Raw genomic sequence first — 18,919 nt, 5'->3', positions numbered from 1 at the left:
AGACACCATTAAACCAGGGACAAGAGCTGCAAATCCAGCCAAAAAAAAAAAAAAAAAAGGATTAGCTGTCAGTCATGAGAGGGCAACACTATCCCAGACACAAGTCTCCAGACCAGGCTGCCTTCGTCTCCCTGGCAGCCAGGGGCACAAGCCAAGAGCCCGGAGTGCTGCTGGGGGTGACTGCCGCTGTAGGAGCTGGCAGCCACAAATACCACCACTGGGAGCACATGCCAAAAGCTGCTGCTTTTCACCAGGTGGCACCAGTTCGGAAGAGTATCTTGGAAGAAAAGTAACTGGTATCACAGCACCCAGGCTCAGAAAACCCCTTTCTGTGGGTGGCTGAGGCCACTCTCCCCCACAGCTTGTGTCAGGAACGGGTATTTGGAGAACAGCTGGAAGAAGCACAACACATACAGACCCTTTCCCTGACCCACCACCAAAGGTTAACCCTCAGGGGACTTCGTGACCTAAGGGAACTGCATCTGAACAAACACTGTTTGTGGCACAACTCCTCTCCATAACTCTGTCCTGTTTTGAGCCCCTTAATTCTTCCAGGCTCATCAGCATCCTGGGCTGTGAGCTCCACAGTTGAACTGCAAAAGCGTCCACTCCTGCCTGCTGCCAGGCTGATCAGTGGTGTCCCACCCCTTCACTACACAAATCAGGAATTCTCCCTACACTTCTTCCCCACCCTGTTAACAGTTTAATGTATCTCGCTCCTTTGTCTTTTTTCCCAGACTAATCGAGGCCTAGCCTTCAAAGTCTTTCCTCAAATGAAAGCAATTTCACATTTTCATTGATGTACTTTAACTATCCTTCTCTAGTTATCTCTTCTAGTTCTACTGGGCCTTTCACTTCTGCAAGCAGTATTTCAGACCTGGGTGGAGCATTTAAGCAGGTGTTAAGAATGGATGAACTGCTACTAAAGATGAGCTAAGTTGAGAAGAGGTGTCAAGACAGAAGAATTAATAGTAAGCAGTGCAAGCATCTTGAGCTCTTTTTGCCAACACTTTGAGAGCTGGGTCCCACCCCACATCCCACAGTCCCAGCTGCCTGCTCAGAGATGCAGGTCTGTGATAAAGACAAGTTCTTCAGCCCCAACAGATCGTGGTCGAGGGGGCAGAAGTGACTCAGTCAAGAAAAACAGGGTAGTGGTTAATTTTAGGACTGTCTCAGAACAGCACCAGCGGTTAATGAGTTGAATAAACAAAGTCTAGAAGAGCCAGGAACTGCACTAGGCTCTTCAAGCACACCCAGTTCACTTTCATCCTTAGCAAATATATATTGAAAAAGTGGCACTACAATAACACCATCAATTAACTTTTAATTAAAGGTTGAACTTTTGCCTTTCATCTGTTCTGCCCTGATTCCAGGGAGATCATAATCTCATACTGAAGTTAATCCACATTAGTGCATGCCTAATTCTTCTGCAGCAATAAATGCCAGACAGCCAGCTTCTCCCTCTCATCAGATCTCCAAGTCATCAAAACCTACAAACATGGGATTCATTTCCGAAAGGGAAGTTTTTCCAGCATCAATGTTTGAAGCTGAAGAGCTTCATTGTCTTATAACTGTCTCTCCATTCTTTCACAAAGGAGAAGGTAGTTAGAGCAAAATACACCATACTCTCCTCTGGTGACAGATGAAGGCAAGCCACTAAAGCACCTTTCAGTTCTTACCCTCCGTATCTACTAATTGCTTTTTGATTTGCAGTCTTTCCTGGGAGACAAACATTTGAACAGCACAGCTCCCGCTGATTACACAAGAAAGGCAACCGAGATACAAAATGAAGGAAGGTGCTGAAAACCTGCAAGCAGCCACCTAGGATGCACAGGTACCCACGTGCCAGGCAATCTATGGCCCCTTCCGTGCATTTTGCAATTCAGGCAACAGCATTAGCTGAATATCCCCTGTGAGATCTACCTCCCTGCTCAGCCCAGCTCTCCACCAGCATCTCGGCACCCTCACGAAAGCCATCCCTTCTCGGCGGCGCTCACCTGGTGGATGGGGATGACGAGGAAGGCCCCTCCGCCCGCGCACTCGGTCACCACTGCGATGAAGTGTGGGTTCACGGCACAGAATTGGTTGTCGTGGACACTGTGGGTGATGGGCACGCAGTCATAGCACTTGTCCTTGCCGGCAGCCTTGCCGTACACATGGCGGAACTTGGAGCTGCGATACTGCGGGTGCCACGACATCTGTAGGGGCAGAAAGACAGCAGGCCATGGCGTGAGGTGCGGCTGGAGGGGACCCCCCCAGACCACATTTTCCCCTTTGGCGTGACCCCTCGCTCCTCTCTGTGGGCGAGAGGAGAGATCAGGGGAGAAAAGACATCTCTCCCCAGCCCCAGGCCATCCCTACACTGCTGGGGCAGGGCCAGGCAGCAGCAGGTTGAAGGGGAGATGACTCCGGGTAGCACAGCACTCAGGAAGCACGGAAGATAAAACATCCTGGGTGAGGAAAGCCTGAGAGATGGGGATTGAACGAGCCAGTCTGGATGCATACTTCATTTAGCCCTCAGGCGGTTTGGGACCAAAAAGGAGTAAAAATTTTGCTTGCATGAAGGGAAGAAAAGAAGTTTGACAGATCACAGGAATGGTTGCAGGCACCTGTTGGTTTCTCTCCCCACTGACAATGACATTCTGCGCGTCTGGTTTATAGCCGCACCACAGACAGCATTCTGAATGGTATTTAAATGAGATACATAAAGCATGCTAAACACAAGAATCCCTTCCCACAGAGAGCATTGAAGCTTTATGAAACTGGCACAACTGATTTTAAATTGGAAGCTGGCAGTGTTGGACAGCAAAGAGCAATTCTGTCTATTAACTCCCGCCCTTTCCACAAGACCTGGGTAGTAAAAGGTACGTGGAGGGGGCAGTGGTAAGCTCCTGCTGCCCAGAGAAAAAGAAATGCAGATCTGGCAAGCAAGTTACAGGTGAAAGAGAGCCCCACACAATCCACTGGGAATATGGGCAAAGGCTGGGACAGGGCTTGGTTTTGCCCATTTTTGGTCTGTTTAACATGCATTTGGCAAACAGTTTAATCAGTGATGCTGGATCAGTGATGCTACAGTTTGAGAGGGAACCCAGCCAAGCAGCTTTTGAGTTACACCAAAACTTACACTGCTTGCTCACATGGGTAAGTGTCCTGCAGGAAAGAAAGTACTCAGTGCCAGGAAGGCAGATGCGTCATCACCATTCTGCACTGCTTGACAGGAAGGAACCCAAGCAATTCTAAACCAAAGTGTGCTTGCATCTGGCCTGATATTGCAAACTGACACTCAGCTTCCTCACAGGAACCGCATTAAATGCTGTGAGCCTGTATTGCTTGATCCTGGGCAGTCAAACAGGAGCTTCACAAGCATCCATCAATACCAAGACCCAGTGAGCCTGCACCCCACATTACACAGGAATATTTGGTCTGTTAATCGCGCTAGGACACCAGTTCTGTCCTGTTCTCTGCCTCCTCCCAGTCCACTGGCACAGCTCACAGCCAACCCCACCTTGGCCAAATACTCACACCTGGAAAAAAAAAAAATCAGTCCTGGTAGATCATAGTTAGCTTTTACAGTCCTTTTTGTTCCCTACCTGAAACCTGGCATGTTCTACCTATATTAAACCTGCGTTAGTCTGTATTCGTAGCTGATTAAATTTCTTTTGCAGAAAACATTAGGTGCAAAGGATCTATGGCACAGTGAGGGCTACCTTCAACCAAAAAAAAAGCAAATTACTTAAAAAAGTAAGCAGTGATTCTGGATCTTGGGAGAAGGGATGTTCACAGGTAAAAAGAAAGCTGATCTAGCAGAAAAAGGTCTAGCAACTGGCTAGACCCCCAAACAGCCCCAGAGGGGCAGTGTTTCCAAACAACTTCACGTTCATTACAGGTCTAGTGATTTGGTTTACTCACACCGAAGAAAAAAAATCACCATGTTTTCTGGATGTAGCAAGTCCTTCCTAGAGCAGGAACATTAACTTTCCAAAGGGAAATTAACTGCCATGCTCCAGGGAACTTCTAGCTAAACTGCTCTTGAGGTGGAACAAGTTTGTGGTCTGGAGGTACAAGGCTCCTCAGCAGCAACAATCTCAATTCAGAAAAGAGTCACCAAGTACAGGACAGACATTCATTGTTGGGCCATCATTCCTACAGAGAGCAGGAACACACAGCAAGATACTGATATCCTGTGCAGACTACTGGTAAGATTTGAGGGCAAACAAGGAATAAAGGAAACAAGAGGAGCTAAATGCCCAAGTTTGGGCTGTGCTTTGGAAATAATAGCCCTTTGGTATTTCAATTTGTAGAATTAAGGCTCTGCTGACACTGGAATGGACTTCATAGGACCTCCAATTCTTCCAGAGACAGAAAGGCAAGATATGTCTGGGAATACCAGAAAATTGGCAAAGACAGTCCCAGAGGAATAGTGACCCTCTTAACACTATTGCAGCCACAGCAGAAAACTCAGCATTAAAAGAAAAATATGGGGAAAACCAACCTGAATAGGTGCAGCACCAGTAGGCTGGTACGATGGAAGGAGCTGATCGCAAATTAAGCAAACATATGGATATTAAGAAAAATTTGTCTGGAAAGAGTGTGGAGGAGAGCTCAGCAACAGGTTGCTCAGGTGGTGATGGGGTCTCCACCCTTGGAAATAATCCTTTCATGACTTCGTTATACAAAACCATGTCCTCCTTTATCTAATGTGGGTAACAGTCCTGTTCTGAACAGGAGGCTGGACTGGAGAAAATCAAGGACCACCAAACCAAGCTGAAACCACACAGCTTACAACAGAGATATCTATTCACAGTCCTAGGATTCATATAAGCAAGAGTCAAAATAAGGATAAAATGATAATGCTTGGATGAAATTCAGGCAAACAGGTGAAAACAAAATGCAGAAAACATGAGTGTGCTGCAAAGTGCCTCTTCAAGAATGGGAAAGTGCCTGAACAAAAATGTTTCAGTATCCGGTCACACACGCCACCACCTATTGGTCTGTCTGCGACTTTACCAGGAGGGAAAGATCTGCGATCAACATGAACCTTGGCATGTAAAATCCTGAAACATATTACTTAAGGAGTGATGTGCTCCCAGCAGCAGGAGATTTAGATGGTTTATTTGCAGACCAAGGGCAGGCAGTGAAATTCCAAGATACAGAAAATGTATACCCCATGGCTGGTGAGACAATTCAAAGTTCAGAGGGAGTCTCAACGCTCAGCTGGTTGTTATACACACTGCAACACCAGAGAGCAACACAATCCATCCTTTTGGGTGGCACATAAAACTGCAGGCAAGGCAATGAAAACATGTCCAAGCTCTCTAAATGTATAGGGAAAAACGAGGACTCCAGTTAACCCCTAGTATGCAATCCCCTTTGAGGAAAACCAAGAGCACGGCATGGTGCCATATAACTGTACTGAAACCCTGCAGTTAACAATTGAAAAACCTCACACCTTCACTAAAGAAAATAAGCAGGGTTTTTGAGAAAATGAAAAGTCTCTGAAGCATGGGACACTGAAGAACCTCATAAAGGGACCTGGTCTGCCATGGGTGTTCCTCAGCAGACGCAAGGGAAGGAGCTGTAGCACATCGAAGCTCTGGAGGCTCTGCACAATGCTGTCTATGTCAATAATGCTGTCTATAAGCTAAAGCAGAGCTCCAGAATTACCCAGAGGGCCTCACGTTACAGTAGAAATGGGGCGAGGTCCAAGAGGTACTGCCCAGGAAGGAGTCAATGTGGGAAAGGTATGCCAGAAATAAATAAACAGACAGAGTTAAGGTGAACATGGTGGGTAGTTGAAAACGTTATTTTGCTTTGTTGGCTTGAGATTATTCTGGTGCAAAGAGACTGTAAAATTAATCTTGGACTGGTCAAAACTCATGCTATAGGTTCCCCTGTACCTGAACAGCCTGTTAAAGATGTGACCATCAAAGACCCAGGTCACAGTGCATAAAGCCAGGCCTAGCTTTACTCTGTAATGAAGCTCACTGAATCTGCAAGGTTCATTTTACATGGCTGTAAGACACACCGACAGCACTGATCCTGAGAAAAAAGGACCTGAAAATGTTCTAGGAAGGATGAAGGATGGAAAGCTGCACCGGGAAATCTGCATCTTGTTGTTCAAACCATTCCTTTGCATCTAAACAAGGTAGCATACAGAGGTATTCTGAGACGGTTGGTTGGTGCAACACCTGGAAAAGGTCTCACTTCAATGCTGGAAACTCCTTGTGTGACCCAGACAAAATCCTCAGAGGGCATCTCCAAGGGCGCTCTTAGAACAAGATGGGATTAGAGACAGAAGTGACAGTCTCTGTGCTTATCAAGGTACAGACCTCTGTACAGAAATGGTCCCAAACCTTTGCAAAGCCCAAGGCCACATCCCAGCCCCTGTGTGCACAGCCTGTCCTGCGGAGGACAAGATGTAGTTCCTCAGCAGGAGACAATCTTCCAGATGGCTGTTAGCAAGAACAGCACGGCTACGGGAACAGCTATGAGAACAGCTGACAGATCTCAGCTATCAAGGCAGTGCAACCCATGAGGCTTACAAGAAGATCTTTTCAGAGAAAAGAGGTCAGCATTCCTAGAAGTTCCCAATTAGAGCTCTCAGCACACCAAACGCTGTGTATGTTTAAATGCAGGCCCAATACCAAATGCACACATGGGCAGTAGCCCAGATACAGAAGCTGGAAAGAGACGAGCTGGGCAAAGCACTTCTCTGCAGAGCTACATTTGAACGGATCCCAGGCATCTGCTTTGGAAGAACATAATGTTATCTACTGCGCTCATGTACCATGCAGAGATAGCTGTTCTTTCCTCTTTTGTTCTCCACCCCTGAAAGATTGCCACCTCGTCAAAACAGCTTCCCCCAGATGGAAACAGCTTCTTGGCAGTGAGCGTGCGATGGCCACTTGGACTAACAGCAGCATTTCCCACCATTCACTCTTGGAGAAAATTGAATTCTTTGAATTCTCTCCCGTCTTGGGTGAGTCCTAGAGCAGAGCAGCCCCCACCTGCTCCATACTCTTTGCAAGTCTGTAGATGAAACAAAGCTGGGAAGCGGCTGATATACCAGGTGTTTGTTCTGCTATCCAGAGGGACCCAGGCAAGTTGGAGAAACAGGATGACAGGAACCTCATGAAGTTCAACAGGAGAAAAAGATAAGACCTGCACCTGGGGAAGAACAACCCCAGGCACCCAACAGGCTGGGTGCCACCCAGAGACACAGGACATTCCCTCTTTACATTAGGAAGCATTTCTTTGCTGTGCAGGTGCCTAAGCACTGGCACAGGTTCCCCAAAGATGCTGTGCAGTCTTCCTCCTTGGAGATACATAAAACCTGCCCAGACATAGTCCTGGGCAACCAGCTCTCCTGTTTTGATCAGGGGGGTTGGACCAGCAGACCTCCAGAGGTCCTTTCCTACACCAACTATTCTGTGATTTTAGGGTCCCTGCATATGTTGCACCATCCTGAAAATGCCCCTGGCAGCATACCAGGGTGCACACATATGGCGTGGACTTTCAGCCCCATAAACCTGAAGTTTGCCTTGCAGCCTCAGCTCCTCCAACAGGGAGTGGTGACAGTACATTTCTTCACCATTTCAGGGAAACTGCTGTTTGGAGGGGGAATAATTTTCAAAACTGCGTCAAGGCAGCAAACAGCAACTGTTAAAAGGGATGGGAGAAAATGGGGGAAAATATACCAACATTTTGTCAGCACAATAGGCCTTTTTACTGCAAAAACTTACACCTCCCACTCAAAAAAAAAAAAAAAAAAAGTGCATTTTAAAGAGCTCCATAATTAAATGTTTTTTCACAGTCCCATAACAATACATTTGTGCTGCATGTTTTGGGGGATTAATGGGGTTTGCTTTCTCCCTGCACTGGAGGGCTGGCCCCGGTTTACGGAGCCCCTGCCTTTAAGCAGCCATGTATGAGCAGAGTGAGTCAGCATGGGCAGAGCCCAAGGCCCTGCACATCCTGGGCATGCAGCACTGGGTAGGGCCTGAAGCCACAGCTCAAGGATCCCCAGCTCTCCTCCACTGCTCGTGGGGCAGCAAGGAGCCAGGGTGCCTGGGGCAGGGGCATGCACAGCATCCCTTTGCACTGGGCAACTGCAAGGAAAGGGTTAACTGCTCCGCAAGGAGAAGGTTAACTATTCTGCCTAGATGTTAGGAACTGATCGATTTGCAATTTGTCTCTGTCCAGAGCTACAAGCACTGCCCTGAGCATTCTAGGGGCTGAACCTGGAGCAACAAACTGACTGTGTGACAAGAGCACCAAAAGTCCTGTTCTAACCTGGGCTCCAAGACCACGATCTCCTTTATTTCCTTAACGGAGGAGGGATCTCATGATCATGACTCAACTTCAGTACAGCTTTGTAAATCTACCCTTGGGGCCTGTTTCCTCCTTGGCTGTGGAATATCCTGAGTCACTTCTGTGACACGGTGCCCATGGGCAGCACATCTCTAACTTGAGAAGCAGCTGGAGCTGAGGTCTAGGTTCTCTCATCTGAGCAAGGACCTAGACCTGGGACCTTGTGGATGTCCTCCTGTCTCTTCCAAGAAGGATCATTAAAGAGTTTTTTTTCTGAAGCTCCCTGAAGGTACTGGGGTAGGCTACAGAGATCTCTGCAAGCTTTCCCAGATCTCTGCTCACTAGGATGCAGCAGACAATCAGCACAAGCTTCTCAAGGCTGAGCAATGTTTCTTTCATGGCTTTTTCCAATTAAGCTGTGCAGCCCTACCACTGGAAGCACTACCACCTCATTAAAAAAAAAAAAAAACTGCTCTAAATAGAACAGTAAAATATATCCATTTGCTTCACAGATCCTTATTGCTGGCTTAAACAGGGGAAGCAACTCCTCTCCCTCTACTAGAAGGAACTGCAAGAGACATAGCAAGGACATACAACTAGTTTTAAAAGATTCCCTGATTCACAACAGGCATTTCTGGGCTCTGAGCTGAACAGCATGAGATGAAGATCTTACATGTTTCCCATGTTATCCATGACAGCATGGACTACTTTGAGATGAAGATCTGACCATGTGAAGAACCCTAACTACAGAGCAGAGCTTTCATGCAGGGGTGAGAAGATCCTCATCTCTTGTCCAAGGTCTGGAATGCAGCAGAAGGAGGCAGGGAAAGTGGGGTCATAGCTGCAATTTCTCCCATCTGCTGAGAGCAAAGGTCTTGCTAGAAAACATCCTATCTGACTGTGAAAGCTTTCTCTGGTCCAGTCCCTTGCAAGCAGTAAGGACCGGGACCACTGGCCCAGCACAATGGTGACCAGCAGGTAAGCAGAGAAACCTCTGGACTAGTCCTCTAAGTGCAGTACAGAGTGCAGGCTTTAGTGAAAAAGTGGGTGTGCACCTGGCCCTGCTGTTTCTGGGTATGCACAGGTTGAGTCACGGATGCAGCGAGCACAGTCACCAGCAGCTCATGCAGGACCTGGAATTGATCAGTAAGTCTGCTGTTTCGCAAAACCTTTTGTTCTTTTTTTTTTTTTTTTTCTTTAAGACACAGTCATGTTGTCCTTGGCTTTCTTGGGTCTGATATGTTAAGAGGAAGCAGTGAAGCAGAAGCAATTCTCAGCCCAGTGCTCAGGGTGGATGGACTCATTTTCCAGTTGGTAAGTTGCTCAGAAAACTATTGGGGTACTTTGATATCCTCAAACACAGCTTCCTCAGCCCTTTTGTGTTTACCAGATGTGAATGTGGAAATGCTTACGAGACCTCTAAAGAACCGACAGGGACACCTCCCACCAGACCAGGTTGCCCAAAGGCCTTGAACACCTCCAGGGATGGGGCACCCACAGCAGAGGAGCTGCTCTGGAAGCACCATCACGGGCTGTGCTGCAACCAGCTGGTTTGGGGAGGAATTCAGGCTGCATCGAGGTCAGGTGTGAGACGGGTCTGTAACCTAACCGTGATGTTCGGGGGCAGGAAATCCCACTTGTCTGCCCAGCTCCTACATTACACACCCCAGTGCGTGCCGTGCCAGCCTTCTGCTCTTTCCCAGCCCAGAGGGACTAGCAAACCCCAAGGCACGTACCATCTGCTGCCCGGCATCTCCTGTTGTGTCACACACCCCGCATGTAACAGCAGATCTCCACCATGGGAGAGGAGAGGTGACACCAGAAGGCATGTGAGCCAGGACCTCCACTTGTCCACCTGCTGGCTGCCAGCAAGGGAGGGCACCCCTTTTCTATCTCCCCGGCACACGCAGCAGAATTATGTGCTACCAGGGCACCCTCCACCCAGCTGGCACCAAGGGTTAAGCATGCGTGACTGCTTCTGGAGGTGCACCTTCCTCTGCCATCCATCCGGTTTCAGCAGCTGGCTTAGCATCAGCAGCAATTTTCCCCCATCTTTATGCGGGGGAAAGGCTGAGCAATCCTGACATTTACTCCTCTAGATGCTCTCTGTGTATTTTCTTCCATCCCAGGCACATTTCAGGCTCCAGATATGCAAGCAGGGAATAAGGTACCCTGGCTCTGTGCTGAAATACTTAACCAAGGCATAAGCTGTCTGTAGCTCCAGGACAGATGTATGGTGCCTGTGATACCCAACAAATGCACAGAAAGGATGAAGCTGCACTAGTGTTTCAGCTCAGCTCGTGTTTCCCATCGAACACCAGACAAAGACATTGGTGCTGAGCACTGCACTGAGAACAGGCACCAGATGATTCACGGATAACTCAGCACAGTATGTTAGGGACCAGAAATCACAGCCATGTAGCCTGCTAAGGAACCCTAAAAGCTCCAGGGTGGAGATGAGGGAGGGAAGCCATGATAACAGGCTTCAAACACAGGAAAAGTTGCTACAAGGAGGATTCAAATCACCTGCTTTCACAGTCTAGGGGAGACAGTTAAAAGGCCCATGCTTTAACTGTATCAGAGCAGCCTCCAATTAGGCAGCACTAATCTCTGACAGTCACAGCAGTGGAAAAGGGAAATCCCCACCGGAGGCGTTTCCCAGGCAAAGTCAGCTGAAATCTAGTAAAGACCACAGAGCCACAGCTGACCCTGATTTGGACAGGAGACAGACTAACAGAGCAGGAACAGAGAGATCAAGTAATACTGCCATTGCACGTGCAGCAAGCCTCCTACATCCAGAGTGTGGCAGAGCTGACCTGTTCATAGCACCTGCACTACCCCTCAGCAGGGCACCCGGCATCTCCGTTTCTTACAATTGCAATACTTAACCTCCACATGAAGAACTGCAGTTCTTAGCATCTGAGGCAAAACAGTAGGATTAGGTATTGCTAACGCAGAGCAATCTGCTTCATTACAGCACCAGGAGCCGTGCTGCAAGCCAAGCTGTTTAGCAATGGACATCACTCCTGCCAGTAACACGTCAGAGTAGCTCCTTTCAAAAGTATCGCTGCTCAGAGCCAGTATTACAAGCACTGTGACAGTAGACAAAAGCCAGAAGTTTAACATGAGCTTGTCTGTTTGATGTAGTATTTGAGTTTGAACCTTCTCTGCCGCCCTCATGAAAACAAGCCCCATTTCCTTGAGATTAACATTGACAGCTGCGTGGGACTGCAAAATGGACGTGTAGAGGGAAAACACCATCCAGGTACAGAGCTGAAGGTGACGGTGAGAGGAGCGGGTCTGACATGGTCAGACCTTCAGAAGCAGAGATGACAAAATGTCGTGGAAAAGAAAGGAAGGAAACAGAGGCACAAAAGCAAAGTGGCACAGGATGGCACACAGAGAACTCACATGAGATGAACAAGTCCAGAGGGCACAAGAGACTTCTCCTTTTGCTTGGACCACCTGGAGTTCCTTCAGGGAATTTTTCACCAAAAATTTTTCAAGTTAACTAGGCTGGAGACCACCTTTGAGGTCCACTGGCTGAGAGACAAATGGCCGAGAGAAGTTTTTCAGGGCAGTTTGGCTCCAAGCTGCCCCAAAAAGTCTTGAAGCCCCCAGGCGCAGAAAATGTTTTGGAGTAGCTTGGTGCAGGAATTCCCTCTGGGCCCTGCGGTGCTTTCCAGGGCCTCCAGGCACAAAAAGGCTTTTCCTGAATGGGGTGAGACACACGTCTGGGAAAAGGGTGTTGCTGCCGATAACCAGATGTTATCTCAGGTCTGCCTGCCCAGGCTCAGAGCGCTGTGTGGTTGCCATGAGAAGGCACACAGACTTTGTTTTATTACCACCATCAAAACCACACTGGCTTTTTGAGCTCTTCCTCCCTCTGGTCCCAAAATGCTCACTTCTACATGAACCAGCCCCTTCTCCCCACCAGCCATGCACAGGGAATCCCAGGGCCTCACAAGCACCCACCATGCACCCAGCCAAGGCACAAGTCCTGGCCCCTCTTCTCCCTGTGCTAACAAATATTACTGTTCCCCTGACTCGAGGCTGCAAAGGGAGGAGGCTCGCTGCTGACTCTTGTGATACAAACAGGCACCCTGCTCCACCAGCTATAAGATCACCTCTATTCAAAGCCTTTTTTGCAAGTCACATCCCAGCAAAGCCTGTGCCAGCACAAGACCACTGCTTGTAGCACATCACATTAGGTCAGGAGTCTGGCAGGACTGTGCTGCAATCCCAGTGCTGAAGCAGGACACATGAATTGCAGAAGCAGCACTCCATTCAGCCAATGCCACCTTTAAAGGGTGAACAGCAATTTGTAAATCCTGACAGAAAGCTCTCTAGTCACACCTGCCTTCAGGCAAGCAAAGGGAGGGCAGTCAGCCTGTCTCTGCCCCTGACCTCAGGGGTATCACAGTGTTCAAAGGACAGCCAGAGCTCTTGGAGACCGGAGCCTGGCATAGCACCTCCAAAGGAGCCCAATTTGCATCGTCTCCCCATCCGTGTGTTCACACACAGAGATGCTCACACTCCTCAGCACACCTCATACCTGGGCTGACAGCCTTCCAGGTTGCTCTGCAAAACGTGGACGGTACACCCCCCTTGTCAAATAGCTGGTTTTTTGGGCTGCGGAGTACAAATACACACCAGTGGCATCTGAGATACGTGAATTAATGTCTGTGTTTCCTTCACACTCCCCAGCTTCACCTCAACAAGCCTCCCATCCCTTTAGACCCGTGCTCTGCACGGTCTGTGTTGCACTCTGGCATGAAAAGCTGCCTTGGCACCAGGAGGCACCGGCTGAAATCCTCCCAGACCTCTGGGGACCTCACCCCATGGCACCCCTGGGGAAAGCATATGATGTGACAATCTTCCAGAACACTTTTACGTGCAGTTTCCTTTTGTTCCTAGGCAGGTTTCCAAGCTCTACCTTTACCTCGGCATCCACTCTGAAAAGCATCGTATGTCCAGGTAATCCAGTCTGATAAATTGGACACTCTTCCAGAGAATTTACAGTTCTGAATGATTTTTTAAAGGTCCTAATCTCTTGAAAGTTAGCAATAATTTGAAAAGCAGAAAGATCATCAGAAAAAAAAAATTACCTTTCATTCCATCTCTTCACATAGGGTCAAAAAGAGATAAAACGGGTAGAAATGAGGAAATGCAAATGCTGATACGGGGTCCTTGGAAAGCTACTATGAATATTTCAGTTTGCAACACCATGGAAACTTTTCATTTCCCTTTTCATTTTCTCCTTTGGAATGCTTAACTTGTATTGCACAGGCAATGTCTTTTCCCTTTCAACCTCATCATTTCTAGGGAATGTTTCTATGGTCAAAAAAAAAAAAACTTAGGGCAGCCTTGCTAGCCTCCTGAGAGCATGGTTCACAAGTATCCAAGGAGAGTGCCTCCAGAGAATCAAGCTTCCGACTGCATGCAAATAAGCAGACTGAAACTGGCACGAGGTTTCTTGACTAAAAGGCTCCAGAGAAAACACACATACACTTCTCAGCCCAGTATTAGCCATCCATAAAATGAAGTTTTTACATGCATTCAGCATGCCCCTGTAATAAAATCAAACAGAGCAAAAATCACTGGCCTTCCCCAAATCTGTCTGGGTCCTTGTTTTCCCTCCTACTGTCTTCAGCTCAGTTTCATTCCATTTACCTTTACCCTCTCCTGCCAAATCCTCTCTCCTCCCTTTCCCGACCATTTCTTCCACACAGCTGATCCTTGCAAAATCCACCCCTCCTCATCCGAAAATGAGTAACCTAACTGCTGCCAAAAGACAAGAGGAGTCAGTCTGGGAGACTCAAAAAGCCCCTTCAACAGTCTTGCCTCTGCCAAGGGCAATTAGCTAATGGCAATTCTTTAACACTTAGATGACAAGATGTGCATGAAGTCAGCTTCATCGCTGCACACCCAGCTGGTCATGGGCAATAGAGGAGACACTGCCATTCCAAGTACTCCTGGGACTGCAGAAAGGAAGCAGTTAAATATGTGCCCTTAAATAAAGTAATTAATCTATCATGAAATATTGCTGGGTTTCTGCCTGAGAGCCGGCTACACGCCCTGTAAATTTCATGGCCTGGCTCCGTGCGGAGCAGGCTGCACAGAAGAGCTCCACAACAGCACCCAGCTCTGCTGCAGCCCCACAACAGGCTCACGTTGAAACCAGGAGATGCCTGCTCCCTGCTCCCAAACCAGGCTTGGGCAATCTTCACACAGGCACGGGGTCTTGGTTCCCAGATCCCCAAGTCGAACGTGCTCCCTGCAGGTGCAGGGGCACCGTGAGGGCAGAGGACCTGCTGCAGAGCCTCCCTTGAGTCAGGGCACGGCTGGGGAACCACAGCGTGGGGCCGGGTCAGCAGAAAACATCTCCCCCCGGGTGCTGCACTCCAGCAAGACTCACACAGAAGCACATTACAAGGAGATGCTTGATCTAACCGAACAAGCTGACCACGTCCCTGCCCCAGCCTGCTGAACTGGGACTGTTTCTGCAAAGGCAAAACATCGAATCATTTTGTTTACTCTGAATAATACTACCAATGTTTCTCCCACAGGGCAAAGACCTCTCCCGACTGCCGGCACTGCAGTGCACGTGCTGCAATACACCCTGCCCCTGCGGCAGGGCAGGAGCATTCAGAGGGACAGACACTGGAGAAACTGTGTGTGGAGGAACTTCTCACTTCCAGATGGCCTTACAACTTCCAACCTCACACTACTCAGCATGCATTTCTCACCCCATCTTCTGGCCTTAAGCAGAGAAAAGCCTGTCAGCTGCAGCTCTGGTAGGAGCAGAGCGATCACAAAACAAGCAATCAGCGAGAAAGGTGGCTGCTTATTCTAGTCTGGGGTGCCAATTTCTAGCCGCATGCAAATAGTGCTGGGTTTCAGTTTCCCATCGTTCATATCCTTGTTTGCCACCAGCTCTCAGGACAATGAAAATGGCTCTGGTAGGAACAGCAGTGTGCAAACGTGTCCCTGTTGTTAAACTAAGGCACGGTTTTCTGCCAAAAGCATGCGCTGTTTCCCGGAGGGTTTTGGAAGATGGGGCACAATCCTTCATGCAAGCATAGATCAGGTTCAGGCATGAGCAGACAGCCCCTTGGAGCATGAGCTGGTCCTACCATCATTTGTCCTGCCCTGCACAAACATTGTTCTCAGGGGATTTCACCAGAGCAGCCAGCTCTTCACATCTCACCCCCTTCCCTGCCTCCTGTCCCCCTACCGTAAGAAGCAGAGGACAGTGTTAACCACAAATACCAGTGAGCAGCCCCCCTCCTCAGAGCAAGGCCATCCCCAGAGACAGATGATTGTGGCTGTGGCTTCCTGCAGCACTGCCTTGCAAACCCCCAGGAGGGTGGTCCTTCACCCCCCCCCCGCTGCCCTGCACCACCCGATTTAGGGTGACCCCCCCAGGAGACCTTCAGTCTTCTGCTCACGGCTCTCTGGGCACGGCCCGAGAACAGGCAGAGCAGGGAGCACTTCCAGAGCCACCCACCTCCAGCCCCGAGGGACGCCTCGCCAGCAGCCTGGGGAAAGCCTTCTGGGTTGTGCTTGTAAGCTGCTTAATGAAAGGGTCACTAATGATACAGGTGTGCTCATAAACACCATGTCCCGTGTGTCACCCGGCAGATGGAGAAGCAGTCCCTGGTCTGCAGGCTGCAAGGAAACTGGAGGAGACCCCTCAAAATACCAGGGAAGCTGCTGTGCTGGCAGACTGCTGCAAGGCAGGCGGAGGCTTTGCCGAGGCACTCCTTTGCTCCATCAGTTTGTGACCACCCTTGTCACACCCCACCAGCAACTTTACTTCCCCATGATGAAAGTCTCCGCACAAACGTGGATGTTCCTCTCTCCTGCACTCTCCTGCTCGATGGTGCTTCATTTATAACACACTCTTCCCAAGAAACATCATTAAATCACAGCCAAATAAATCCTCACACGGCCATCCAAACCTTGTGCTCAAAGAGTCACACTGTCCCTTTGCATCTTAAGCACTCCATGTCTATGGGCATGAAAGGTTCCGGGTAAAGCTGTGAGAAATACACAGCTTCCAGTACGGTAAAAATATTGCTAAGGAGGTATATCAAGGAGGTATAAATTTAAACTGTTATCTTGTTCCCTACAACAGCCAAAAGCACCTGGAGGTACTGCACAAGCCATCTTCCCGTCCTCTGGACCAGAGCAGACTGCTCGCTGGTGCACCAGGGGGATGCAGGTGCCATGGCAGACCTCCAGCACTTCAGCTCCCCTCTTAGAGGAAATGTAAACCTTTTATTTTGCCCAGGGAAAGACAGAAAACCCAACCATTCACTGCAACTCTGTTTTCGCTCAGAAAGTAGATCCAAGTACAAATGATGAGTTTTTGCAAAGGAGTGGTAAACAAGGCAGATAAAACAGTAAAGTCCTTGCGGGTTGTGTGGAAATATTCAAGAACACTGTACTGGAAGCAAGGGAGTTTGAAATTGTAGTCAAATCAAGAAAATATAAAGGATAATATAAAAATATATTTCAATATATAAGGAATAATTTCTAAATGGCACCAAAATTACTGAATTCTTTCTCAAGCACAACTAAAGCAGGACTTTCAGGGATCACCTTCTGCAAGTTCAAGAATAGTCTGTCCCCAAATGAAGCAAAATGCAGAAGAAGAAGCAAAGACCTGCATTCATGAACAAGAAAATCCTCAAAAAAAAGATCAGCCACAAAAAGGATACACACAGAAAGTGGAAGCAGGAACAAGCAACCTGGGAGGAACAGAGAGACCATGTCCAGACATGCAGGGCTGGGCTTACAGAAACCAAAAGCCCACCTGGAGCTGAATTTGGTGAGGAATTTGGAGGGCAACGAGGAAAATGTCTGCAGGTATGTCATCAGCAAAAGCCCAGCAAGCCCAAGGCCCTTGGGACTGAGGAGTATGTCAGGAGCAAGGAAGACTTATCCTTGATGGAGGAGGATCAGGTTAAGGAACAATTAAACAGACTGGACATGCACAGGGGCCTGAAGGGACACACCCACAGGAACTGAGGGAACTGGCCCAAGTTGATCAAGATCAACACTGGTTTTCTCGAAAGGTTGCAGCTATCAGGGGATGTCCCAGAGGGCTGCAAGAGAGCAAATGTCACTCGTCTTCAGAAAAGGCAAAAAGGATCCAGGGGGCCACAGGCCTTTCAGCCTGACTTCAGGCACTTAGACATCAGGAGAAAGTTTTTTACTGCGAGGGCTGTCAAACAGTCGAACAGGTTGCCAGGACAGACCATGAAGTCTGCATCCCGGCCTCAAAACTCAGACCATGTCCTGAGCAACCTGCTGTAGGTGATCCTGGTTTGAATGGCAATCGGACCAGGTGGTCTCCAGAGGTGCCTCCACCCTCAGCCACACTGTGACACTTTGAAACCTGCACGGGGATCTCTAGGGAGAGCATCCTAAGGAAGTACAGTGAAAACAGACCAGAATTTTCTCTGTGTGCTCACTGTGAAGATGGGAGAAGTTCCCGTTACAGAACACTGCCCAAAAGGGACTCATCAGACAGGCCATGCTCAGGGGGAAGGAAAATGAGTGGCAACAATTCACCCAGCTAACTGCAAGCAACAAAAATAGCCAAACTGCAGTGTGCTCCCTCTCCTTTAACTCCAACTTTATGAGGCAAGCAGGAAAGCAATGTTAGAAGGTTCTCAGGGAAGGCTGGGAGAAGGAAGATGAGATCAAATAAATAAAAAATGGAACAAAGCTGGCAGACACACAGAAAGAAGTCAGACAGAGGGAGAGTCAGCACAAGTTTTGTAGATCCTAGCCAGGTCTCACACACCAGAATCCCCATGATATGGTGTGCTTGGTTTTCCAGTACTCAGCACAGCTCCTCACAAAAGCGGTTATGCAGCATGAGGTTAGCAAGAAGGTCCTTAAATGGATGTGATTTGAGAAAAGTGGGAAATTTCTACTTCTTGAGTGCTGCATGCTTGAGATCTAAATAGACTCTCAGCACCCTCTTTATACGCCTACATGTCTCCCAGGAAGGATAAATTCGTGGAAGAGAGGCAGATCTTCACAGGTCTTGGGAGTCCATCTTTTCCCTATTCTTCTCATTCATTTCTTTACATACTTACCTAAAGATCTTTGTCTAAAATCCTCCAGTGGCAGAGCACCAGCTTCCTATGAATCTCACCCAGTTCTCAATTGCCTTTACTATTACAGAGCTTTTCCCTGCTTTCAAAACTGAATCTCCTTTCGTGCAATCATGTCCCTTAATTCTTATCCTATTCAGACAGATCACAGGAAAAAGACTGTTCCCTTCTTCATTCAGCAAGCTTTCCTACGCAGCTGATGCACAGCTTTTCAGTCTTCTTCAGCTACACCTCATTCTCTCTCCATCAGCCACGTTTTTCCAACAGCTGATAGATTCGTCCTCCTCGCTTCTGCTCTCTCCCAGCTGATCTGCATTTTTCCAAAGCAGTTGCACCTAGAACTGGCATATTTCTGCTTCACCAACATGGATGAACAGATGCTTCCTTTATAATTTATCAGATACTTTCCTGTTCTTATTTATCAGTTTCTTGCCGCAGCGTGTCGCTGGGTTGTGCTCATCCTGGGACGAACTGCA

General features: G+C 48.3%; 1 protein-coding gene across 1 annotated transcript in view; it reads right to left on the bottom strand.

Annotated features, from left to right (window-relative positions):
• Positions 1-18,919, bottom strand: part of CORO2A (coronin 2A) — a 51,628-nt gene that overhangs the window by 16,486 nt on the left and 16,223 nt on the right. The window contains exon 2 of the mRNA XM_035563002.2: positions 1,998-2,198. Coding sequence (XP_035418895.1) covers positions 1,998-2,198 — 201 coding nt within the window. The remainder of the gene's footprint in view (positions 1-1,997; positions 2,199-18,919) is intronic.

This window comes from Cygnus atratus, chromosome Z (assembly GCF_013377495.2).
Source record: "Cygnus atratus isolate AKBS03 ecotype Queensland, Australia chromosome Z, CAtr_DNAZoo_HiC_assembly, whole genome shotgun sequence".
In the NCBI taxonomy this organism is placed as follows: Eukaryota; Metazoa; Chordata; class Aves; order Anseriformes; family Anatidae; genus Cygnus; species Cygnus atratus.
Note: the sequence above shows the minus strand (reverse complement) of the source record. Positions and strands in the feature narration are given on the sequence as shown.